The 22,964-nt window shown below is 49.6% G+C and overlaps 2 protein-coding genes across 8 annotated transcripts in view; one reads left to right on the forward strand and one right to left on the reverse strand.

Annotated features, from left to right (window-relative positions):
• ALDH3A2 (aldehyde dehydrogenase 3 family member A2) lies at positions 1–20,053 on the forward strand. 3 transcript variants are annotated; one of them, XM_073315588.1, is made up of 11 exons: positions 1–15; positions 4,002–4,176; positions 5,300–5,531; positions 5,644–5,729; positions 8,436–8,644; positions 10,216–10,333; positions 10,862–11,003; positions 12,707–12,873; positions 14,358–14,457; positions 15,080–15,315; positions 18,016–20,053. In XM_073315588.1, the coding sequence occupies exons 2-11, from the start codon at positions 4,015–4,017 to the stop codon at positions 18,028–18,030; spliced, it is 1,467 nt and encodes a 488-aa protein (XP_073171689.1). In that variant the 5' UTR covers positions 1–15; positions 4,002–4,014; the 3' UTR covers positions 18,031–20,053. The 3 variants fall into 3 exon arrangements, with proteins under 3 accessions (XP_073171689.1, XP_073171688.1, XP_073171687.1); XM_073315587.1 differs by lacking the exon at positions 1–15 and adding an exon at positions 1,771–2,127; XM_073315586.1 differs by lacking the exon at positions 1–15 and having other exon boundaries at positions 3,739–4,176.
• LOC140899686 (multidrug and toxin extrusion protein 2-like) overlaps positions 19,340–22,964 on the reverse strand; it is an 18,299-nt gene continuing 14,674 nt past the window's right edge. For all 5 annotated transcript variants that reach the window (XM_073315579.1, XM_073315580.1, XM_073315581.1 and 2 more), the window contains 2 exons: positions 21,680–21,764; positions 19,340–20,678 (listed from right to left, as the gene is read on the reverse strand). In XM_073315579.1, the coding sequence (XP_073171680.1) occupies positions 20,458–20,678; positions 21,680–21,764 (306 nt within the window). In that variant the 3' untranslated portion in view covers positions 19,340–20,457. The remainder of the gene's footprint in view (positions 20,679–21,679; positions 21,765–22,964) is intronic.

Consider the following 22,964-nt stretch of genomic DNA (forward strand, 5'->3'; position numbering starts at 1 on the left):
GAAGCTGCGATTAAGGTAATGTCTTTTTATAACACGCCACTTTTGTTAAAGCTTAATAGCAAACTACCTACGCCCAGGGAAGGGGAACCACTGTGGGTATTTACTATGAAATACCTGCCCTTTATTTTCTCAGGCAAGGAAGAGTGCTTCTGGAGGAATAGCTTTCCTCCTCTTGCATAGGTATTTTCATGTAGTGGAAGCTACTTATGGTAAACTCTGACATACAAAGACATAGAATGAAATGCCTGTATTGTTTTAATAGAGTAGGCTGGGGAGAGAATGAAGTCTCCTTTTACAGTGAAGTTGTTCTGTAAACACAAATGGCTTCTTTATAACCAGGAGCTCCTATCCCTGTAAAATTTGCAATGATCAAGCTGTGTTTTGCAGTGTGGGTGCCCAGACACTAGAGTAAATGGTGCTACACTTCAAAACAAATTCATTCTTAATATTTACCATTTTTTAGTAGCATTTAAATAAAAGGGATGGGGGTTATGTTTAAATAAATTCCGGGAAAGAACGGAGGCAGGGCAGATTTCTCAGCTGCCCTACCTGACCCTGGGAAAGGGCAAGAGAGCAGCTGGTACCCCAGAGACCACTCTGAAATACACTGACATAGAGAGAATCCTATAGGTTGAGCAGCTGTGTTCTGTTTGCATGTTTTCCATAGGTTTTTTTCTATGATTTGTATGAACATAGGGTCCTTTGTTGCTCAGGAGTCCCTCTGCCCACTGCTACCTATTCCCCAACTGCACCCATAATCTTGTGACTTTACGATCTCAGAATTAATGAGCAGAGGATTAGTACCCTTGCCAACCGTTGCAGGGCACCGGCAGAGATGCCAGCTCCCTGGGATGGGTGTTCTAAACCTGGGCCAAGCTGCAGCTCTACCTGCTGGGAGGGTTGAACGAGCTGCATGTAAATGCCTATACACCTGTTTATTCAAATGAGCTCGACATGCTCTGCTAATATTGACTCAGGATCAGGACTGTACCAAGCTAAATGGGTCAAAGGGAACATGCCTCTTGGGCTGGCCATGCCCGAACCTGCAAGGGCCCTACTGTTGTTTACAAATTTGCAAAGTAATTTACCCCACACCCTAGACTGCAATGGCTCCTTCATTATCTCTTCCAACCTTGTCTGTCTCTACCTCCATCTCTCCTACACCTAGTCCCTCCCTTCCAGCCCAAATTCAATGCTTTGTCTACTCCTGATCTCGTATCCATTGTCATGGTGCTTCCCCAGGCCCCTACGTCCACCTCCCAGGTGCTGCACGTCAAGTGCCCCTGTTCCAAAGGACAGGTGAAACTGCACCTCTATGTGAAATACAGATCCAAACACTGTACGCTTTCTTTTGCTTGTTCTATATCATACCTGCTGCTCAGGCCTTTAGGGTATGTCCCCGCTGCAGCTGGGGGTGTGACTCTCAGACTAGGTAGACAGACACATGCTAGCTCTGCTCCAGCTAGCGTTCTAAAAATAGCACTGTAGACATTATGGCACAAGCTAGCCACTCGAGTATAGACCCGGGGGGTGGGCAGGCTCAAACACGGGTGGCTCGCCCTTTCTACAACCTCCACACAGCTATTTTTAGGGCACTAGCTGGAGTCAGTCTTTGCAGGCAAAGAGGCACACTATCAGCTGCACTGTAGACATACTCTTAGACTCTAGTCCCTCAGGCATGGACTTGCTACCTGTGGCATAGCTGCACAGCGCTGGGTACCATCAGGGCACTAAGCTCCCACAGCTCCAAATAAAGTCATGGGGCTGCAGGTGCTCAATGCTTCTGAAAATCAGGCCCTAAAAAAAGCAGAACGGGCTGCAGAAACCACAGACAGATGGATTAAAGCAGGTGTTATGGGGTAGTGACTGGTTCTGCATGACAGGGACATGCACCCCCTCCCCCATTCCACCTACTCTGACACTATCCCCACTCAACACTGCACTCGCTCAACAGGGACCCATGTCTGCCCTAATGTGCCCACCCTGACTCTCCTCCCACCCCACCAGGGACCCACGCCCACCCTGCTGCTGCACCCACCCACACATAACCCCCACCCCAACACAGTGCACACCCTGGCAAGGACCCACATCCAGAATCCTCTACACACTCCGGGTGCTTTGGAGCAGGTGGGTCCTTCCGCTTCCTGGGTGTGTTTGGGGAGGCATCAGGGTGACTCTCCCCAGCGTCCCCTCCATTCTCTCTCTCTGGGGGGGCTGGATTCCTGCAGCGTCCCCTCCATTCTCTCTCTCTGGGGGGGGCTGGGTTCCCCACAGGGGCCCCTCCATTCTCTCTCTCGGGGGGGCTGGGTCCCTTAGGGGCCCCTCCATTCTCTCTCTCTGGGGGGGGCTGGGTTCCCCACAGGGGCCCCTCCATTCTCTCTCTCGGGGGGGCTGGGTCCCTTAGGGGCCCCTCCATTCTCTCTCTCGGGGGGGGGCTGGGTTCCCCACAGGGGCCCCTCCATTCTCTCTCTCTGGGGGGGGGCTGGGTTCCCCACAGGGGCCCCTCCATTCTCTCTCTCGGGGGGGGGGCTGGGTTCCCCACAGGGGCCCCTCCATTCTCTCTCTCGGGGGGGCTGGATTCCTGCAGCGTCCCCTCCATTCTCTCTCTCTGGGGGGGCTGGGTTCCCCACAGGGGCCCCTCCATTCTCTCTCTCGGGGGGGCTGGGTCCCTTAGGGGCCCCTCCATTCTCTCTCTATGGGGGGGCTAGGTTTCTCCAGCGTCCCCTCCATTCTCTCTCTCAGGGGGGGGGGCTGAGTCCCTTAGGGGCCCCTCCATTCTCTCTCTCGGGGGGGGGCTGGGTTCCCCACAGGGGCCCCTCCATTCTCTCTCTCGGGGGGGGGGCTGGGTTCCCCACAGGGGCCCCTCCATTCTCTCTCTCGGGGGGGGGGGCTGGGTTCCCCACAGGGGCCCCTCCATTCTCTCTCTCGGGGGGGGGGGCTGGGTTCCCCACAGGGACCCCTCCATTCTCTCTCTCGGGGGGGGGGCTGGGTTCCCCACAGGGGCCCCTCCATTCTCTCTCTCGGGGGGGGGGCTGGGTTCCCCACAGGGGCCCCTCCATTCTCTCTCTCGGGGGGGGCTGGGTTCCCCACAGGGACCCCTCCATTCTCTCTCGGGGGGGGGCTGGGTTCCCCACAGGGGCCCCTCCATTCTCTCTCTCGGGGGGGGGGCTGAGTCCCTTAGGGGCCCCTCCATTCTCTCTCTCGGGGGGGGCTGGGTTCCCCACAGGGGCCCCTCCATTCTCTCTCGGGGGGGGGCTGGGTTCCCCACAGGGGCCCCTCCATTCTCTCTCTCGGGGGGGGGCTGGGTTCCCCACAGGGACCCCTCCATTCTCTCTCGGGGGGGGCTGGGTTCCCCACAGGGGCCCCTCCATTCTCTCTCTCGGGGGGGGGGCTGAGTCCCTTAGGGGCCCCTCCATTCTCTCTCTCGGGGGGGGCTGGGTTCCCCACAGGGGCCCGGGTTCCCCACAGGGGCCCCTCCATTCTCTCTCGGGGGGGGGCTGGGTTCCTCCAGCATCCCCTCCATTCTCTCTCTCTCTGGGGGGGGGCTGAGCCCCTTAGGGGCCCCTCCATTCTCTCTCTATGCGGGGCTGGTTCCCCACAGGGGCCCCTCCATTCTCTATGGGGGGCTAGGTTCTTCCCCCCGAGGTCCTTCCACTCTCTCCATGGGGGGGGTCCCTATATTGGTTGGACCGGAAGTGCGGCCACGTCCCTACCTGGTCAGGTGACCGGAAGGAGGCGGTGTCAGCGCGGGGGGGGGAGGGTCAGGTGGGAGGCGGGCTGCCCGCAGCTGAGGCGCGGCAGAGTCAGGTGGGCGGGCCCCGCCCGAGCGGGAACCAGCGCCGGAAACTCCCCCCCGCCCCCGCCCCTTGCGCGAGCGCGGCCAACTCCCGCCTGCTGGCGCGGGGGGTCGTTGCCTCGCGCTGCCCGCAGCCCGGCCGCTGATTGGCCGGTCCCGGGGGAAGCGCCGCGCGGCGCCCCGTGACCGCCGCCTCTCCCGGCAGGTCCCCGCCCGCCATGGAGACGCCGGAGCAGACGGTGGCGCGCGCGCGGGCCGCGTTCCGCTCGGGCCGCTGCCGCCCGTGGGCCTTCCGGCTGCGGCAGCTGCGGGCCCTGGAGCGGATGGTGAAGGAGAAGGAGACGGAGATCGCCGCCGCCCTGCACGCGGATCTGCACAAGGTGCCCCGCCGATCGCCGTCTCTCAGGGCCGGAAGGGACCTCGGGCGGTCATCCGGTCCCGCCCCCTGCTCGGAGCAGGGCCAGTCCCCCCTAGGTGCCCCAGATCCCTAAATGGCCCCCTCAAGGATTGAACTCCCAACCCTGGGTTTAGCAGGCCGGTGCTCACACCACTGAGCGACCCCTCCCCCCTGCCGGCGGGGGGGGGGCCTGGCGCCAAGACCCCGCTGCGCGGTGCCCTCAGGGGCTGGCTCCGGGTTCAGGGCTTAAAACACCCCCCCCCCCCCGTGGGAGGTGGGTGCGGCGGGCCTGGGGTGGCTGTGGCCCCCCTGCTCCCTGCAGGCTCGGTCCAGCCTCCTCTTCCCCCTGGGCGATTTCAGGTCTGGGCCGCTGCCTGCGTCTGGGCTCAGGCTCTGAAGCCGGGGCGCGTCTGTTGTAGACAGGTTTCAGAGTAACAGCCGTGTTAGTCTGTCTTTGCAAAAAGAAAAGGAGGACTTGTGGCACCTTAGAGACTAACCAATTTACCTGAGCATGAGCTTTCGTGAGCTACAGCTCACTTCATCGGAGGCATGCCGTGGAAACTGCAGCAGACTTTATATATACACAGAGAATATGAAACAATACCTCCTCCCACCCCACTGTCCTGCTGGTAATAGCTTATCTAAAGTGATCATCAGGTGGGCCATTTCCAGCACAAATCCAGGTTTTCTCACCCTCCACCTTTTTGTGTGCTGGAAATGGCCCAACCTGATGATCACTTTAGATAAGCTATTACCAGCAGGAGAGTGGGGTGGGAGGAGGTATTGTTTCATATTCTCTGTGTATATAAAGTCTGCTGCAGTTTCCACGGTATGCATCCGCTGAAGTGAGCTGTAGCTCACGAAAGCTCATGCTCAAATAAATTGGTTAGTCTCTAAGGTGCCACAAGTCCTCCTTTTCTTGTTGTAGACATGTGTCTTCTGGGGGCATCCCCCGCCCCCCGCAGTCGGGCAGTAGGTGCGTGCGCCAGCCGCCAGCCTCGGCTAATTAGATTTGCCATCATCCTGCCTCTTGCTCCGGGTGTCTCCAGTAACGTGACACCCCTGCTGTGGCGCTCACTGACGGAGCACCCTGCTCTCTGTGACAGAGTGAATGCAATGCATACAGCTTCGAGATTATGGGAGTGTTGGGGGAGATCGCCCTGATGGTGGACAGGCTTCCTACGTGGGCCGCCCCGAAGCCTGTTTCGAAGAATATATTGACGCTGACAGATGAGGTCTACATCCACCATGAACCGCTGGGCGTGGTCCTGGTTATTGGGGCTTGGAACTACCCCTTTGTCTTGATTATGCAGCCTCTAATAGGGGCCATCGCAGCAGGTATGGTACAATCCTTGTGCCTTGTTTTGTTGGCCTTTCCCGTCATCCTTTCTCCCCTTAGTGTGTTCCAGGCTCAAGCAGACAACACATTGTCTTGACTTTTGTCTCTTAGGAAATGCTGTAGTGATCAAACCTTCAGAGATAAGTGAAAATACAGCAAAGCTTGTAGCTGAGCTGATCCCACAGTACATTGACAAGGTCAGTAAAAGCCAACATTCCTGACAGTGCTGTTGTTTTTAGTTGTTATTCATTTGTCTTGCAGTGCCTGGGCCCTGTGCAGATACAAGCTTTGTATCCGTATCTGATCCACGATCCACAAACATGATCCGTGGATATCTGAGGATATTTGCAGGGCTCTAGACATAAAATTTAGATCCGCATCCATCCGTACACATTGTCCGCGGACATAGTGGATATCCGTGGATTTGCATGGCTCTGCCAATGCAAGTTCCATCTTGCTAGGTGCTATACAGGCATGTAACAAAGATGGTCTCTGCCCTAAAGAGTTTGCAGGTGGATACAGCAAACAGACAGGGTGGAAGGGGAGCACAGGCCAACAGTGAGACTATTAGGAACAACAGGATCAACAGAGGGGAGTTTATGGAGGGATTAGAAGGAAAATAATGAGGTGGCTTTGCAGGTGTCCATGAGGAACTCATGCACGAGGGAATGTTCCAGGCAGTTAGTGTATTGTAAAGTCAAGCAGACTATTCGCCTTTCCGTTCGCTGTTCTGAACTGCCTCTGAAGGACAGGGTTCTCTGTGGGACCAAGTGTGGTATCATTCCTTTCAGGTCCTGCTTCTGTGTTAGAAATTAATAGGAGTTTTGCTATTGACTTCAGCAATGACAGGTTCAGGCCTCCTGAAGTTTGTCATGAATGGTGACCTGCTCTCTCCAAAAGTATCCAAACTCTGCAAGCCAGGATGCTGCAATTAGGATTATAGCACAAAGGGGATCCCAGCACTTTTGTATCCTGACAGCTATTGTGAAACCCTGCTCTGTTTAAATAGGATTATTTTGCAAGTTAACTCAGGCACTGGAGAAGGATAGCATTACTGTTTGGTAGCACCAGGGTTGGGGAAGCAGCAGTATTTCTAAAGTGAACAGCTGCTGCTTTAGTGCTAGTGACATTGAATCAAAATGTTGCAACGACTCTTAGTCTGCAGTCATAGCTACTTGGGTGTAGAAACCTGGCCGTTCCTGGCCATCTCTGGGGGGCTAGTGGGTCTCTGAGCGCTCTATGAGAGGATAAAGGCCAGTCCACCTCTGGGCCCATATGTGTCCTACCAATCCCTCTTAGGGTGAGATTTGCTGCGCTGCTTGTGCTCCTCTTTAAGGCAGGTAAATGATTCTCATATCCTAGCCCTGACAGGACTTGTGGTGTTTGAGTGTTAAAATCTCACTGGGGATAGATGTAAAAACTACCAATTTGATTGGCCCCAGCTAGGAAACTGCTTCAGCCTCATTTTGGTGGAGAGCTGCCTTGAGATCCCGAAACCTACTAGAGTTGGCACAATAGGATAAGTGAGGGGTGGGTCCCTGCAAGTGGTTCTGTATTGGGGGGGAGAGTCGAGAGGTGGCTTGAATGCCAGACTTTTTGCAGACTTTCATTTCCCATCTCCTCTATTGTCTAGCTCTGTGCAGGGCTGGCAGGTGGATTGCCAAAAGGGAATTCCTTCTTCCCACAATATTAAACCAAACCAGAGTCTTCTATTCCTTTTGCAAGGGGAACTGTTAACCAGCTTCTCATTCAGCCTGGTTTTGTCTGCGACCCAGTTAACATGCTGCAATTCTTCCCCGACTGCTGCCACGGAGCATTTCATTATGTGTCCTTTCTTACAGACAGTTCAGGCTTCCCCTTCTTAGGAACACAGGACTAGCCACGTTGGATCTGACCCAAGGTCCACCTAGCTCTCCATCCTGTCTGACAGTGGCCAGCACTAGATGCTTCCAGAGGTGCAAGAACCCTGCCAGAGGCAGATGTGTGCTAATCTTTCACCTACCTGAGGTCTCATTCTGGTCTCTAATAGTTAGAGATTTGCTTAAGCCCTACAGCATGAGGTTTCCTACCTGGTGGTGGTGGTGGTTGTGAAGCACTAATGCCTGCTAGTACCTGCACGTTTGACTCCATGTGTCTGCTATTTTGAAGAATGGGGATGGGATGGCACTCCCTGGCTAGAAGAGAACAGGCTCCGTGAGCTCGAACGCCGGGCAGTGAACACTTCAGTGTAGTCCATGCCTTGCTAAAGGAATTCTAGGTAGTGGGATTATCAGCAGCAGAGGCTTAATTCTCCCCCTGCCCCAGGCAGCATTAGCAAGTCAGCCCTCTTTTTAATGAGCACCGCCAGATGGCCCAGGAGACACAGTTGCAGTCTGTTGCAGGTATTTCCTGCGATGCTGCAGTCATGCCTGTTTAGACAGTTGTCTAAAGATAATGAAGCCATGAAAGTAAACCAAACTTCCCATCATGCTGTATTGTTGTGGTGTTTAATCCGATGACTTCTACTGACACATCAGTAAAAATGTCCAAGAGCTAAGAAGCAACTGCCATTTCCATACCAAAAACCACTGCTGTTGGCTTTGATTCCATCTTGGCTTCTGTAACCTGGTGCTGGCAGTAATTGCCTCCCAAGTGGCTGTAGCTTTGTTAAAGCAATTGGTGCTTTGCTTGAAGGAGCCAGACTCTGAATCTGGAGTTAACCGCTTACATCAGGCATGGGAGACCTTTTGCAGTGTTGAGATTTCCAAGCAAACAGTCCAAACGGGATGGGGGCTGCATTTGCAATGAACTTGCCATGCAGCAACAGCAAAGTAACGATATCGTGTTACAAATCTCTTGACATTTATTGCACCAAAGTCAAGTCAGTTACACAAACGTCTTGCTATTTCTGTCTGCATTTGAAGGACCTGTACCCAGTTATTAATGGAGGAGTCAAGGAGACAACTGAGCTGCTAAAGGAGAGGTTTGATCACATCTTCTATACCGGGAGTTCCCAAGTGGGCAAAATTGTCATGGAAGCTGCTGCCAAGCACCTCACCCCTGTCACTCTTGAACTGGGTGGAAAAAGTCCGTGTTATATTGATAAGGACTGCAATATTGAAATTGCCTGCAGGTGAGCTCATCCTCTAAAGGTTCAATTGCTGGGGGCGGGGTGAAGTCCATGAGGAATGTTTGTGGCTCACAGCGTTGGACACATGCCTCCGTGACTATGGTGGTGTCTTATGGCCGGGCTGTCCTTTCCTACACTGGTTTCTCTCTGTCTTGGGATATTGATTGGCTCCCACTTGACCCCACTTCTGCATGTTTGAGTTTTAACAAATAGAAACTGAAAGATGAAACTTTTATTTTAGCATATTTGGCTCTGTTAATGTTTTTTAAAAGCTTTTATCTAATTAGTTTAAATAAATTAGATTATACTTGACTGACCACATTGGGCGAGAGAGGAGACTTTAAAAGGTGAAAAATTAGCTTAATCTGCCCCCTCGTTATTTAAATAGACCCCAGTCTTGCAAGTTGCTCCATGTGCAATACTGGCAGGATCGAGGCCGTGGTTTTGGATTTTTGTTTGTATCATCCCATTCAGTTTCACAGCCATCCTGCAGAATCTAGAACAAAGGGCACATGTCCAGAGTCCCACAGCAGCGATCTCAGAGTCCCGCAGAACAGCGATCCCAGACTGGTGTATGGCAGCTGCCGTGCCTTGATGGGACCCTGCTCTGTGAATTACTGAGCAGTACAAAACCAAATATTTAGGGAGGTCTGTTTTAAAATAGGAGGCAGCATTCTTTAAAGCAGCTGTTAGAGGCCTAATTCAGTAACTCGGCTTACTATGGATGCTGGGGTATTAACATTTTTCTTGCAGCACAGCAAAAGAAAATGGCTCAGATTGAAAAGTTGTGGAGAAGCAGCATATTCTATTGTACGCTCATAACTCAGTTCTCCAGTTGCCTGAGCAGAGCTTGAGGATCTAGTATGGGGGCCCCAAGGTTTGTGTTCATTGTAAGAGCGCAGAGTTCTTTAACACAAGAAAATCATAGCATGGTACAAATGCTGTTTAATCTTGTAAAATGAGACTAAAACCTGTACTGTTCGTACAAACGTACTAACGGTCTTGCTATGTAGAGACTTTGGAAGGCTGCAGCCTGTAGATATGACCGACTGATCACCAATGTTGATGCAGAATGTTACAGAAAGATAGTTACTGTACCTTGTTCAAGGCTATTGCTCTAACTCTTGGCTATTTTTAATTAAAGCAGCAGACTGCAGAGTTCAGGTGCTCTTGAATTGCTGGAGTTTATGCTGCAGTTGATCCATTGCGTTTTAGCATCTGCATGCAGCATTGGCTTCAGAATCCTCTGTCAGCATAAGCTGGGGGGATCCTCTGACTCGTAATGGGGGTCCCAATGAGCTTGGTTTATCTAGATTTCAAAATTTGTTTGCCGATCACTAGAAAACAGCATCATGGGGGTGTAATCTCTGGTGAGAAACATCCCTTATCTCCCCCCACATGAGTCATCCTCCTGCAGGGAGGTGTGCTCCTGGGAGAAGCTGAACAGCAAGATAGTAATCACTTAGAATGGTTCGGGGTGGGTGTGGTGCGTGGGTAGTGCCCCATGTAGAGATGGCTCCTCTTGTCAGTAAAACACTAGTAAATGGAGATCAATTCTTTTCTTCCGTCCTTAGACGAGTAACTTGGGGGAAGTATTTGAACTGTGGGCAGACCTGCATTGCCCCCGATTACATCCTCTGTGACCAATCTATCCAGAACAAAATAGTGGAGAATATCAAGAAGACTCTCAAGGTAAGTGTTAAGTGACGCTTGCTTTGCAAATCTGCAGCTGCTTTCACTGTAATTGTAGCTGTGTGTGTTTTGCCCCTGGAGTTCCCGTAATTACGAACCTGTATTTCAGGCTCATGATGGTGTCAAGTGTGTGCTTTGGAATGTTTGTAAACAACTTGACAACTCCAAAGCCCTTGTCATAGCAGTGCCAGGTCTGGGGACTTACTCTGTCAGATGGCCCGACTTGTGTTTCCTGGCATCCATTCTGTTTTCCCAAGCCTGTAGAGTTTCAGATCTGTGCTGTGCAAATGTAACTGGAAATCCATACCTGCTGAGAGCACACTAATACATTTCAAGGAGATGACAGACACTTCCGAGGCTGAGAAATGGCCTCATCTGAGTAATGACAGGATTTGCAGCCTTGCAGTAGTCCAGCTGATGTCTGTGCTGACCCTGGCCTAGGCGGGTAGGTGCCAGATTATTGATCAACATGTCCAATTTTTAAACCCCACCCCCTTTTCTTTTCTTCTTTTTTTTTTTTTTTTACAGGAATTCCATGGGGAAGATATAAAAAAATCTCCAGATTACGAAAGGATCGTCAACAAGCACCACTTTAAAAGGCTCGTGACGCTGCTGGAAGGGCAGAAGATAGCTTATGGAGGAGAGACTGAGGAGGCTTCGTGTTTTATCGGTATTCCTTCTACATTTGCTTGGGACAACAAGGTGGCATATAGGTGTGACCATGATCCTTATGCCCAGCTAGTGTTCTCTCCTCTCCGAGCTGATGTGTAGTCAGACTTCTGGCTCATTTGGCCTGTGTTTAATCCAGTTGGTGCAGAGGATTAAAATAAAAAGCAAACACATAGGAATATCTCTGCAGCCTAATGTTCCTACAGGAGAGGTGTTTCTGTCAGCTGTTTCAGTGTTTTGATATAGCTATTCATTCTCCTCATGTCTAGTATGAACAAAACACTGGTGAATGGCAGAATAACAGACCAGCTTCGGTTTCCTCATTTTCAGGTCTCTTCCCCCCCCACCCCAAGCTTTCAGACTCCTATTAATCTGTACAAATCTCTTCTAAGTCACAGAGACTTCTGGTGCCAGTTTGGAAGTCACACCGTGGTGCAAAGCCTCTGGTTGTGCTCAGGTGGTGCCCACACCACAGCCATGAGGTCTGCCTATTGCCTTCCCTTTTTACAAGGGATAAAGCATGGGGCTGGGATCCAGGAAACCTGGGTTTGTTCTCGGCTCTGCCACTGACTTCCTGTGTGACCTCGGGCAAGTCACTTGGCCTAACTGCTAACGATGCATACTGTAGCCTGGTCCTATAATAAATGCCAATTGGTACTCAGGTAAGGAGAGGAGTCCCCTAAGGTTCTTGCCCCAGGATCAGACACAACAGAGTCAAAACTGACAAGTTCAGTATCTTGTAGGGAACCCCAGGCTGTATGGGAAGGGCACTCACCTGGAGAGCAAAACACAACCTTAACCACCTTTTATTAATACAATTAATAGAGACAAGAAAGCTCCAAACCACAGAAGCAAATAGCAATAATAGAGCATTAGAGAAATCTTAACCGTTATTTCTTGCCTAGCATATGCTCATACTTATATACCCAGACCCCTTTCTTGGAGATCTGGTGGTCAGAGACAAGACAAAGGACCAGCCCTGTCTCCGGCACGCAAAATGGGTCCGATGGTCCAGATCCCCAGTGCTTGAAGATAGGTGATAAAGGATTGAAAGCTGGAGGGCTAGCTGCCTTCTTCACGTGGGTTCTTGCTTATATAAGGCCTGGGAATCACCCTGAATGTTCATACAAACACTCTGCCTCCTCTGTCCATATCCAGCTTCCTCACCCTTATAATACTGGGGTGCCTTTCCCTGATAGGCTAGCATATTCATCCCTATTGACTCATCCCTATTGCTAAAGCAAATTTGTGGTTAAATGTCTGCCCACAATCCTGTCCAAAAATATCCAAGCTTAGTATCAGTTCAGTATTCCTGCGGTTGCTTAGTCTTATGTCAACTTGTCTCATAAGCAAGCTATTCCCAGTTCCTCAAAATCTAGGGTGACCGTTGGCCACGTTATTTGTGCTAAAGGTCAGAGGCCTATGCTTCACTTACGCTAACTTGCTTAAGCCAGTGTCTTACAGGATGCCGGCCTGTAGGTTCCTTGCGTTACTGCTCGTGAAATAAGGCTAATCTGGCCCTACGGGCTGCATACCCACCTTACTAGATCAACAAAACTGCATTTATTTTCTTTGAAAATTGAGATGGGGAAACTAGCTGTGCTTGACCATTGCTGAGCTAGATGCAGGAGAGCAGGCGGGGCTTCTTGAGCAGAGCATTTATTTCCCTATTCCTAACTCGGTTTTCTCCCCTGTCTGCCGTAGCCCCGACTATACTCACGGATGTTAGCCCAGAATCCAGGATCATGAAAGAAGAGATTTTTGGCCCCCTCCTTCCTATCGTGACGATAAAGAGTGCAGATGAAGCCATTCAATTCATAAATCAGCGGGAGAAGCCACTCGCCCTTTATTTATTTTCCAATGATAAAAAGGTAGGTCCTGGGCCGCACTGCGCAGTTGGACGCACAACTCTGCCCTGTTTATTATAAACACAGAGCCAGGTGCATCCTTGGCACAGCTTCATTGAGTGCATTTGGCTTTAGCTCATGTTAAACCCCAGCTCTTGGGTCCTGTGGAATCAGATATTCCCAAAGCTTCTGGAACTCTGGGGGCAGGAAGTAACTTAAATCAATCCGTTTTGCCCTCACACCCGGGTGGGAACGCAACATAGATGGGTCATTTTGGCAAGCGGCTTCCCACCACTCCACTGCTCGTCATAATAGGTCAGGGTGACCAGGCTCTCAAAGTGGGTCAGGCCTGTTCATACACCACCAGCCGAGTGTTATGTAAGAATGTGTAGCTTGGCAACATAGCAGAGACTGAAATACTAGCTCAGGTAAGGACACAGTCAGTAACAGCGGCTGGTAATCTTTCATTACAGTATTCAGCAAGTTGAGGCCTCCGGACTTGCAAAGACTGTAGCTAGTACAGATCTTGTACAGACCATTGAATCAGCTATTGCTAGTGGGAACGTGATAAAGCCAAACACATTATAACCAAAAGGGAAAGGGGGGTGTGTGTGTCTGCCTAGGAAAGCTAACTCTAACCCAGCTGCTGGTGCAGTTCCACAGAGGGCAGTGGGGTTGTACTCGCATAGCTAAGAGAATTTGTTGTCTTGAATCTGAACTCCTAGTTCTAAAACAGGAAAGAACTCGGTTAATGCAGAGTATTAAAACTCTGTACAAAGGGTAGCTCCTCCTGGAAAAGACAGTTATCAGGCATCTCAAAGTCTGAGCATGGAAGGATCTTGTGCAGTCAGCACCAACTTCTTCATTGTGACACTTGGCCCTAGTTAGCCTGCTTGCTAGCCCTTGGAATACAGCTGCTAATTCAGCACTCTGAGATTTTATTACATTTATAGCCATATAAAACCTGCATCCTTTATGGGTGGCTTCTTAGGGCATTTCCCTAGTTGGCCAGTCTCTGGGTTCTCTCAGGGGAACTTTTCAATCCTTCCTTAGTCAGAGCTGATGAATTAGCAGCTGAATTGCAGAGCTGTGTGATGTAACCCTGATCATGCACCCGTTCTCACCTCTTGATGCTCACTGCATTTAGCTTTGAAATATTAGTCCCTTTAAACATTTCTAAAACTTGACTCTATAGTGGTGATCTTAAAACGTTCATCACAATGCTGTAATCTGACAAGATGCCAAGGAAAGTGTTGGCTGCTACACGGCCACTACATGGTGCTGTTTTGGAGACTTCCAGCTCAAAAATTTTTGCCCATGAAATGTGGCTGGAGAAACAGAACATTTCTGAAGCCACAGGTAGTAAACTTGATGGGCGGGTTCCCATCATCCCTAAATTTCTTTGTCAAGATAGTTTCTATCACAGTGTTGATCATCCATCTAAAACTTTATACTGAACGCAGCCGGTGGGTTATCTGGTATTGTATCGTCTGTTTGTGTTTTATTAGTTGATCAAAAGGATGATATCGGAGACCTCCAGCGGAGGTGTCACTGCAAATGATGTCATTATGCACTACACTCTCCCAGATCTGCCCTTCGGTGGAGTCGGTGAGTTACAGGAACTTTGTGTAATAAACCATGAGTGTGCTGTGTAGAGCTGATCTCTGTATCTTAGCCACTGGTTCTTTCCAGTGATCTCGTGATGGATCAGAGCCTTGGAGTTCTGTACAGCAGGTGGCCCCTAGACCTTCTTAAAAAATAGACAGACAGACAGCAGGTTCCCATAGAAACCTGCTGGCCTGAATTCCCCCCGTTTATCCTCAGAACAGGTAGACACACACCCATAGGCAGCTTCCAGCGCATACACCTGCACTGCACCAACATTCCTCCACCCTGGCCTGGAATGACCTCTTCTGTGGATGAGCTGCTAACTTCGTTTCCAGGCCCATTCAGTCCTTGGTCTCTCTGCTGAAAATGCCATCAGGGGGTCCTGTTGTGATGTGGACACCTGTCCTCTGGAAACGGGACTTAGACCCACCAAAGGTTTGACGGGGGGCAGGTTACTGAAGAGGAGCTGGGTTTTGAAAGGAACTTGTCTAGTGAATTCCCACCTATGGTGCACATTCTGTGCCTTTGTTTTCATGTGGCACACTGCAAGCCTGGATGTGCCTGACTGATTAACTTACCCAACCAACTGCATGCTAACTAGTGTGTGTGTTGACACATTCAGGGAACAGTGGAATGGGCAACTACCACGGCAGACACAGCTTTGAGACCTTCTCCCATCGCCGCTCCTGCTTAATTAAGTCTCTGACGATGGAAAGTATGAACAAAATCCGGTACCCGCCAAACAGTCAGAGGAAGCTGGACTGGGCAAAGTTCTTCTTCTTGAAGCAATTTAACAAAGGCCGACTGGGGCTCATTGCCCTGGCCCTACTGGGAGCCATACTGGCTGCGGTGATAAAGGTGAGCTTTGGGGCTCTGTTTTTCTGTACCATTGTGTGTTTTAAATGAGGGTTTATTTCTGAGCCCATTTAGCGCCAGGAGGTCCCACTTCCCAGCCTTGCTCCTCTCCTAGAAGCTGCTCTACTGTAACTTTTGAGCTGAGATCTGTGTGACAGCAGGGCCAGCCAGAAGCACTCAAATCTGCTTCTCTCTCACTTATGCTAGCAGGATCCAGACTGGTAACAGAGCTGAGCTGATTCTTGGGTAAACCCTCTGAGTCTGCTAGGCCATTATTGCTCTAATTTGATGGGTAACGTATGAGAAACTGAGTCCTCCTCCTGAAGAACAGGGGTTGGGACATGGCTGGATGGGATCTGCAAGGGCTGCATGAGCTGCTTCCGCAACTCTTTCGGCATGAGAGCTTTCTTTGGGAGTAGGTTGGCTACCTGGCTAACGAACTGAATATGTGGCATTTGCAGCTGCGCATTACTTACAGGGATACTGTGGCGGGACTGGGCTGAGAGGGGAAGGTTGGCTTTTGGCTCTGCTGCAGACACCCCCTGTGGATGTGGGGATATTTCCCTCCCTCCCAGAGGTGCTGTTGAGCTCTGGAGAGGGGGAGCAGGGCTGTCTGGGTGGCATGAAACTCTTTCAGTTTGGAGCAGGTGGAGGATTCTGCTGGGACTAAAGGACTAAACTGGGAGGACTAAACTGGGAGGAGTGGTAGATATGCTGGAGGGGAGGGATAGGATACAGAAGGACCTAGACCAATTGGAAGATTGGGCCAAAAGGAATCTGATGAGGTTCAATAAGGATAAGTGCAGGGTCCTGCACTTAGGACGGAAGAACCCAATGCACAGCTACAGACTAGGGACCGAATGGCTAGGCAGCAGTTCTGCGGAAAAGGACCTAGGGGTGACAGTGGACGAGAAGCTGGATATGAGTCAGCAGTGTGCCCTTGTTGCCAAGAAGGCCAATGGCATTTTGGGATGTATAAGTAGGGGCATAGCGAGCAGATCGAGGGACGTGATCGTTCCCCTCTATTCGACATTGGTGAGGCCTCATCTGGAGTACTGTGTCCAGTTTTGGGCCCCACACTTCAAGAAGGATGTGGATAAATTGGAGAGAGTCCAGCGAAGGGCAACAAAAATGATTAGGGGACTGGAACACATGAGTTATGAGGAGAGGCTGAGGGAGCTGGGATTGTTTAGCCTGCAGAAGAGAAGAATGAGGGGGGATTTGATAGCTGCTTTCAACTACCTGAAAGGGGGTTCCAAAGAGGATGGCTCTAGACTGTTCTCAATGGTAGCAGATGACAGAACGAGGAGTAATGGTCTCAAGTTGCAGTGGGGGAGGTTTAGATTGGATATTAGGAAAAAAAATTTCACTAAGAGGGTGGTGAAACATTGGAATGCGTTACCTAGGGAGGTGGTAGAATCTCCTTCCTTAGAGGTTTTTAAGGTCAGGCTTGACAAAGCCCTGGCTGGGATGATTTAACTGGGAATTGGTCCTGCTTTGAGCAGGGGGTTGGACTAGATGACCTTCTGGGGTCCCTTCCAACCCTGATATTCTATGATTCTATGATTCAAGACGGTCCATTGTGAAAAATGTCTTAAAATTCCAAATGAACAGCCTCCAGTAATGCAGCAAACCAGGCCGTACATGCTGCCTGGGGAAAGTGAGGGTAACCAGGGGCTGCGTGTGCTGTCATGCCACACAGCATACATGTCAACTCTAACTTGTGAATCTTTCCTGCCGCAGCATGGCTGGACTTGGGGACAGAAGGGAATGGTAATTGTAGATCAGTATGTCAGTAAAGACTGGTTGAATTGGAATCGCCATTGGGGATCACATCCACTGTCCCTCTAGTGCAATATCCTGTCTGACAGTGGCCAGCCAGAGGTGCAAGATCCCCACATCAGGCAATTGCAGGCTAATTGTTGCCCACCATTAGGTCTCCACTCGTCAGAGATTGGCTTGATGAGCCCTGAAGCACACAGTTTTCTGTCCCTTCCCAAATTCTTTGTTACCATGCACTATGGAATGAGTTCCCTCTTAACCTATTGTGCCAGTCTTGTGACCAACTCTCTTTAAAATAAGGCCTTGTTCTGCCATCTCCCCACACCTCATTACGTGCCTTCTCAGTGAAGAGGGTGACTAGAGGCATTTTTAAAAGCATTTGGGTTTTCCCAAGATCAGTGACCTGTGCTGAAGAGAGCAGCCCTGGGTGGTGCCTTGGCAGTGCAGAGACTGTGCTGGCTCAGTCATTGCTGAGGAGCAGCAGGTTTCAAAGCCCTGCTAGTCCTGCTGAAGCAAGATAGGACTTTCCTTGTGTGGTGTATTACAGACCCTGCTTGTAGAGGGGGGAATCTTTCAGAGCGGCGGATGTGGGTACAGCCTGGAGTGATGCAGGCTTTCCTTCCGTCCATCACTTTGACTCTTTACCCTTACAGCCTGGTCACATGGGGGTTGTGAAGGGATGATTCTTCTCTTGCATGCAGCATCTAGGCTGTGGATTCTATACAGTACTCAAAGTAAGAGTCAAAAGGGGCATGATAATAGGGATTAAGAGAATGGCAAGTGGGCCAGGAAAAGCAGTGTCTATTGGATCTAGAGTCTGTTCAAGTGGGGAATGCGCACCCACCTTTGTTAATATCTAGGAGTTGGAATTTATTCCATCTCTTTACTGAAGTTATACAGTATCTTTCTTTGCCTTCACAGGTAGCCTACTCCTGAAGAAAAGAAGTGACCTGACCTGTTATAACCAAGCCGCAGTACTTGTATCCTGACCGCACACTTTATGTAATGACCTTTTTCCGCTTAAGAGTTTTACTTTTTTCTATGAAATGTTAAGTGCACAAAACAATGAGAAGTAAAGTAAGAATGCACTAGCTAGTAACTGCTTGGGCTGGCACTTCATGTGATTTGAAAAGCCATGCGTCAATAAAGGGATTAATGCAGCAGTGGGTATAAAGTATTGGTCATGCAACCAGCAGTGAGTTAGAAGAGAACTGCAAAGCAGGAAACAGCAGCACCCTCCGCTGCTACTCCATGCTGTATAAAGACCATGTCAGAGGCGGTCTGCGTATGTCTTCTCAGGACTATCACCTTTGCTGGAGAACTAGAACTTGGGCTTACATTTCAGTCTGTGAGCCATCACAGTTCAGTTCCTCCAATGATTCTTCCAGAGTCCTCCAAAAAGAGGGAAATCAGGACCTGATCCACTTAATGTAAAGAGTAAAAGCCCAAAATAAAACAGAAGTAGCCTTTTTACATCTTAATGGACAGAGACGTTTTCTTTACAGTTCTTCCCTTTTCTGGTACCTTCCTTGGGTTGTAGTAACTATCTTCCACACCTCATAATTAGTGTGGTATCTCTTCCTTTCTGGGGTGGTGGAGACAGAATTGGTCTTGAGTATTAGTAAAATCTGACTAAATGTACATTGAGGCTGCTGCTCACATTCTAACCTAGGACATGTGTCCTTAGAATCTCCCCCAGAAAAAGAGATTGTCCACTTGTTAGCCCTGTGATTTAATCTGACCGCACATTCAACTGGCTGCAGCTTCCGAAGTGAGGGACCTGCTACAGCTGCTAGAGAGTTGCAGGGTCTCTCTCGTAATGCTGCAGTCACCTGTGCTCCTATCTGCCAGGCTTGCATTCTGACATTCAGGTGCAGTGTTTAGAGCATTAGGAATTAAGAGAACTCACTCGTGGCATATTTCCATTTGCTGCTGGAGAGAAACCAGAACATACTTCCAAGTGAAGTATACCTAATCCTAGGAAGGCATCAGTTAATTAACAGGGGATGTATTTCAGCTGAAGGGGACAATACTGGGTAAACTTAAGCACTAGAAGAGGTTCCAGCTTTTTAAAACAAATATTTTTAAACAATAAGGAAAATAAACAACTTGATATACTATTAAATTTAACTAAAGAATTTATATTGAAAAATGATTTGCCTTTTGTTCAGTAGATATAAATGTATGATGTTTAGTTAAATATATATATATATATTTTGAACGTACTAAATAAACACTGCCTGACAAACAAGAATGAATTGAGCTTTGTTGGTTCAGTAGAGGAGGCAATACAGATAAGTACTTGAGAGGGAGTCAGGAAACCAGGTTTATATGCAGTTCTGCCACCCATTCACTGTGTGATCCCAGGCAAGTCTCTTCACTTGACTTCCCCCCATTCGTAAACTGGGAATATTTACCCCCCAGAAAAAGGCCTTTGACCTCTTGGTGAACAGTGCTCTGAGTGGTAAGCTATTACAGATGTAAACCTTTCATGCTTCTATCTGTTGTCAGTATAGCCTGGTGCTGTGGTGTACATGTCTACAGGTTAGGGAGGGAGCCAGCAAAACTATACTGGAAGCTTCACGCTAGAGCTACAAGTATTATTGAAATCTCCTCCCCACCCACAGATAGGCAGTGAGGTAAGGAAGAATGAGATCTGCACATAGTGTTCCTGTGTCAAATGATTTGATGCTAATGCAAACTCCTTTGGAAACTGTTCCTTCAGCTCTCCCCCTATGGAGCCGTCCTTTAAGACAGCATGCATCTAAAGCAGGTACACCACTGTTGAGAGCGGAGATGGAGAATATGCTCTGAAGAGGTTCACAGCTAACTCGAGCTCAGTGACTGTCTTCTGCCATGGCAGCCAAACACGAATATGAATCTCAAACCAAAGGAGGTATTGCAATACCCTAATTGGCAGCTTGAGAGATTTATTCATCATTAAAGGCAATTGAATCACCATGCCAGCAGTCCTGAACACACACAAGCTGCTGCTGCTGCTAGCGGATTACAAGCAATAGAAGTTCACTGTGGTGATAAGTTATCAGTGCTTGCAATTGAAAAGCTGTTGCAGGTAGAGAGGGCAGTCCTCCAAAGTATTTCCAGCCTATTCAGCCAGCTGTGGGATGAGATTCCCATAGCAACCTTTAGCCATTTCCAAAGACACCATGTAGAGCAACTCATAGCACTGGTCACCTCTAGTCTTCTGATAAAGTGGACTCTTTGCTCTTGCTGTGACAGTAGGACCGGTGGAGTGTTGGTGGAGTGTTAGTCTTCTGTAGCTGGGTCCATGCTTCAGCTACCTAGTGAGCCAGGGGCTCTCCTTCCCTTTATCCACACCCCTGGCTGGTCGCTGGCGTGACGCTAGTGAGGGATAGTCATGGCCCTAATTAGAATGCCTACTGCGAGTACAGCAATAGCTGCAATGACAGCCAGCCCACGCCGTATGATCAGCTGCTTCACAGACAGCATTTCACCAACCGTGGAAAGGGCAGGCGTGGCTTCCTGGAGCGTTAGCTGGTACGTCTGACCCTCGTTCTTAGTGATGCGCGTCAGAACAACACCGTTCTGGGCTTCTGCTTCCACTGCAACACAACAAGGGGGGGTGGAGAGGCAGTGGTGCTGCAGGGCTGCTCAGGCTGTAGAAATGAGTTTGTAGCTGGCAGCACTAGGATAGCCAGCAGAGACGTCACAAATTAAATTAAGCCCTGGCCCAATGCTGAAGAGTTCCTTGCCAACTCTCTCTGGGAGTACTGAACTTAAACTGCTTCACCGCATGCTTGTTTTTCCTCTTTGGAAGGGGCGGGGAGTGAACGAGGCCTTCTGCAGCCCTTACAACCCCGCTGATCCCCTCCTCTTCTGCTTTCTTTATGCCTCAATTCCCATGCTTATAGCTGGTGTTTTCCCCTCCTCTCCCAAGCTTGCAGGAAGAGCCCTGTGCCTGCCCTTCAGTGCAGGGTGCAAGGGAAAACAGAGCTGAGCAGGCCAAGCACTTACTAGAAGTAGGAGGGGTTTTGCGCTTTCTGCTCTTTAAACCCCATTTATTGTTTTAAAATAAACTGGATTGCAGGCCAGCTGCCAACGGAACAGGCTCCACCCTCCCAGATGCACAACAGGAGGCCCAACTCTGGGCTCAGCCTACTGCGGCCTAGAAATTCCACTTGTTGAGCAGCCTAGATCTTCGTGGGGTGAGAGACAGCAACTCTAAACCAGCAAGGGCAAGAGTCCATTCAGCCCAGAGCTATGCGGCGTAACACCCTTAGTTTCCCTGCAGGTATGTCAGGTTTCCACACTGGGACTCAAGGGTTCGTTTCCTAACACTAGCCCTAGTGTGGCTTGCATTGTAACTAGTGCAGAGCATGGTAATACTTCTTTACATGTTATATAATCAATGCAATTAAACTCCACTTCCCACAAACTGCTTAGGCACGTGCATACACCCTGCCCAACACGCTTGCCAAGAACGGTAGTGGTTTTAGTTAGCTACCCACTGGCCAACACTTCAGTTACTCGGGTCATATATGTGCTACCTAAACATCTGCAGGTCACACTATTAGGCCATTAGTAAATCAAACCTGTTCCCTACCAGAGGGGAGAGCCGTCGTGTATGAGATAGGAGCTGAGTTCAAATCCTCGCCAGCCAACTGGCTCACACCTGCCCGTTGCTGAGCCTAGGAACATAAACACACTGTACTCAGATGATCACTGTTGTATGCAGCAGGTCGGAAGGGAAAATATATTTGTCTTACAAAGCAAGTTTTACTATCACATTTCAGATATAGTTTGTCTCACAGGAGATATCACTGCCCAGCAATGAGATTTGTGTTACATGAGTATGGAGCTTTTGCTGGCATGGACGTTCTGACTAAAGAAAGAACCCCAAGAGCAACAACAGCCCAAAAAGTATCCAAGGGCTGAGAGGTTTAGGTTGTGTGTGTTTTGTGGATGAAGGGAAAGCTGTGGACGTGTTGTTCCTTGACTTTAGCAAAGCTTTTGACACTGTCTCCCACAGTAGTCTTGCCAGCAAGTTAAAGGAGTATGGGCTGGATGAATGGACTATTAGGTGGATAGAAAGCTGGCTAGATTGTCGGGCTCAATGGGTAGTGATCAATGGCTCCATGTCTAGTTAGCAGCCGGTATCAAGTGGAGTGCCCCAAGGGTAGGTCATGGGGCCGGTTTTGTTCAATATCTTCATAAATGATCTGGAGGATGGTGTGGATTGCACCCTCAGCAAGTTTGCAGATGACACTAAACTGGGAGGAGAGGTAGATACGCTGGAGGGTAGGGATAGGATACAGAGGGACCTAGACAAATTGGAGGATTGGGCCAAAAGAAATCTGATGAGGTTCAATAAGGACAAGTGCAGAGTCCTGCACTTAGGACAGAAGAATCCCATGCACCGCTACAGACTAGGGACCGAATGGCTCAGCAGCAGTTCTCCAGAAAAGGACCTAGGGGTTACAGTGGACGAGAATCTGGATATGAGTCAACAGTGTGCCCTTGTTGCCAAGAAGGCCAATGGCATTTAGGGATGTATAAGTAGGGGCATTGCCAGCAGATCGAGGGACGTGATCGTTCCCCTCTATTCGACACTGGTGAGGCCTCATCTGGAGTACTGTGTCCAGTTTTGGGCCCCACACTACAAGAAGGATGTCGAAAAATTGGAAAGAGTCCAGCGGAGGGCAACAGAAATGATTAGGGGACTGGAACACATGACTTATGAGGAGAGGCTGAGGGAACTGGGGATGTTTAGTCTACGGAAAAGAAGAATGAGGGGGGATTTGATAGCTGCTTTCAACTATCTGAAAGGGGGTTCCAAAGAGGATGGATCTAGTCTGTTCTCAGTGGTAGCAAATGATAGAACAAGGAGT

The sequence above is a fragment of the Lepidochelys kempii genome, chromosome 17 (assembly GCF_965140265.1).
Source record: "Lepidochelys kempii isolate rLepKem1 chromosome 17, rLepKem1.hap2, whole genome shotgun sequence".
NCBI lineage: Eukaryota > Metazoa > Chordata > Testudines > Cheloniidae > Lepidochelys > Lepidochelys kempii.

Excerpts from the sequence above, each read along its gene's own strand:
- ALDH3A2 (XM_073315588.1), top strand. The coding sequence starts at position 4,015 with ATGGAGACGCCGGAGCAGACGGTGGCGCGCGCGCGGGCCGCGTTCCGC. Across the intron at positions 4,177-5,299 it reads TGCACGCGGATCTGCACAAG|AGTGAATGCAATGCATACAG; the intron begins GTGCCCCGCCGA and ends TCTCTGTGACAG. Across the intron at positions 8,645-10,215 it reads AATATTGAAATTGCCTGCAG|ACGAGTAACTTGGGGGAAGT; the intron begins GTGAGCTCATCC and ends TTCCGTCCTTAG.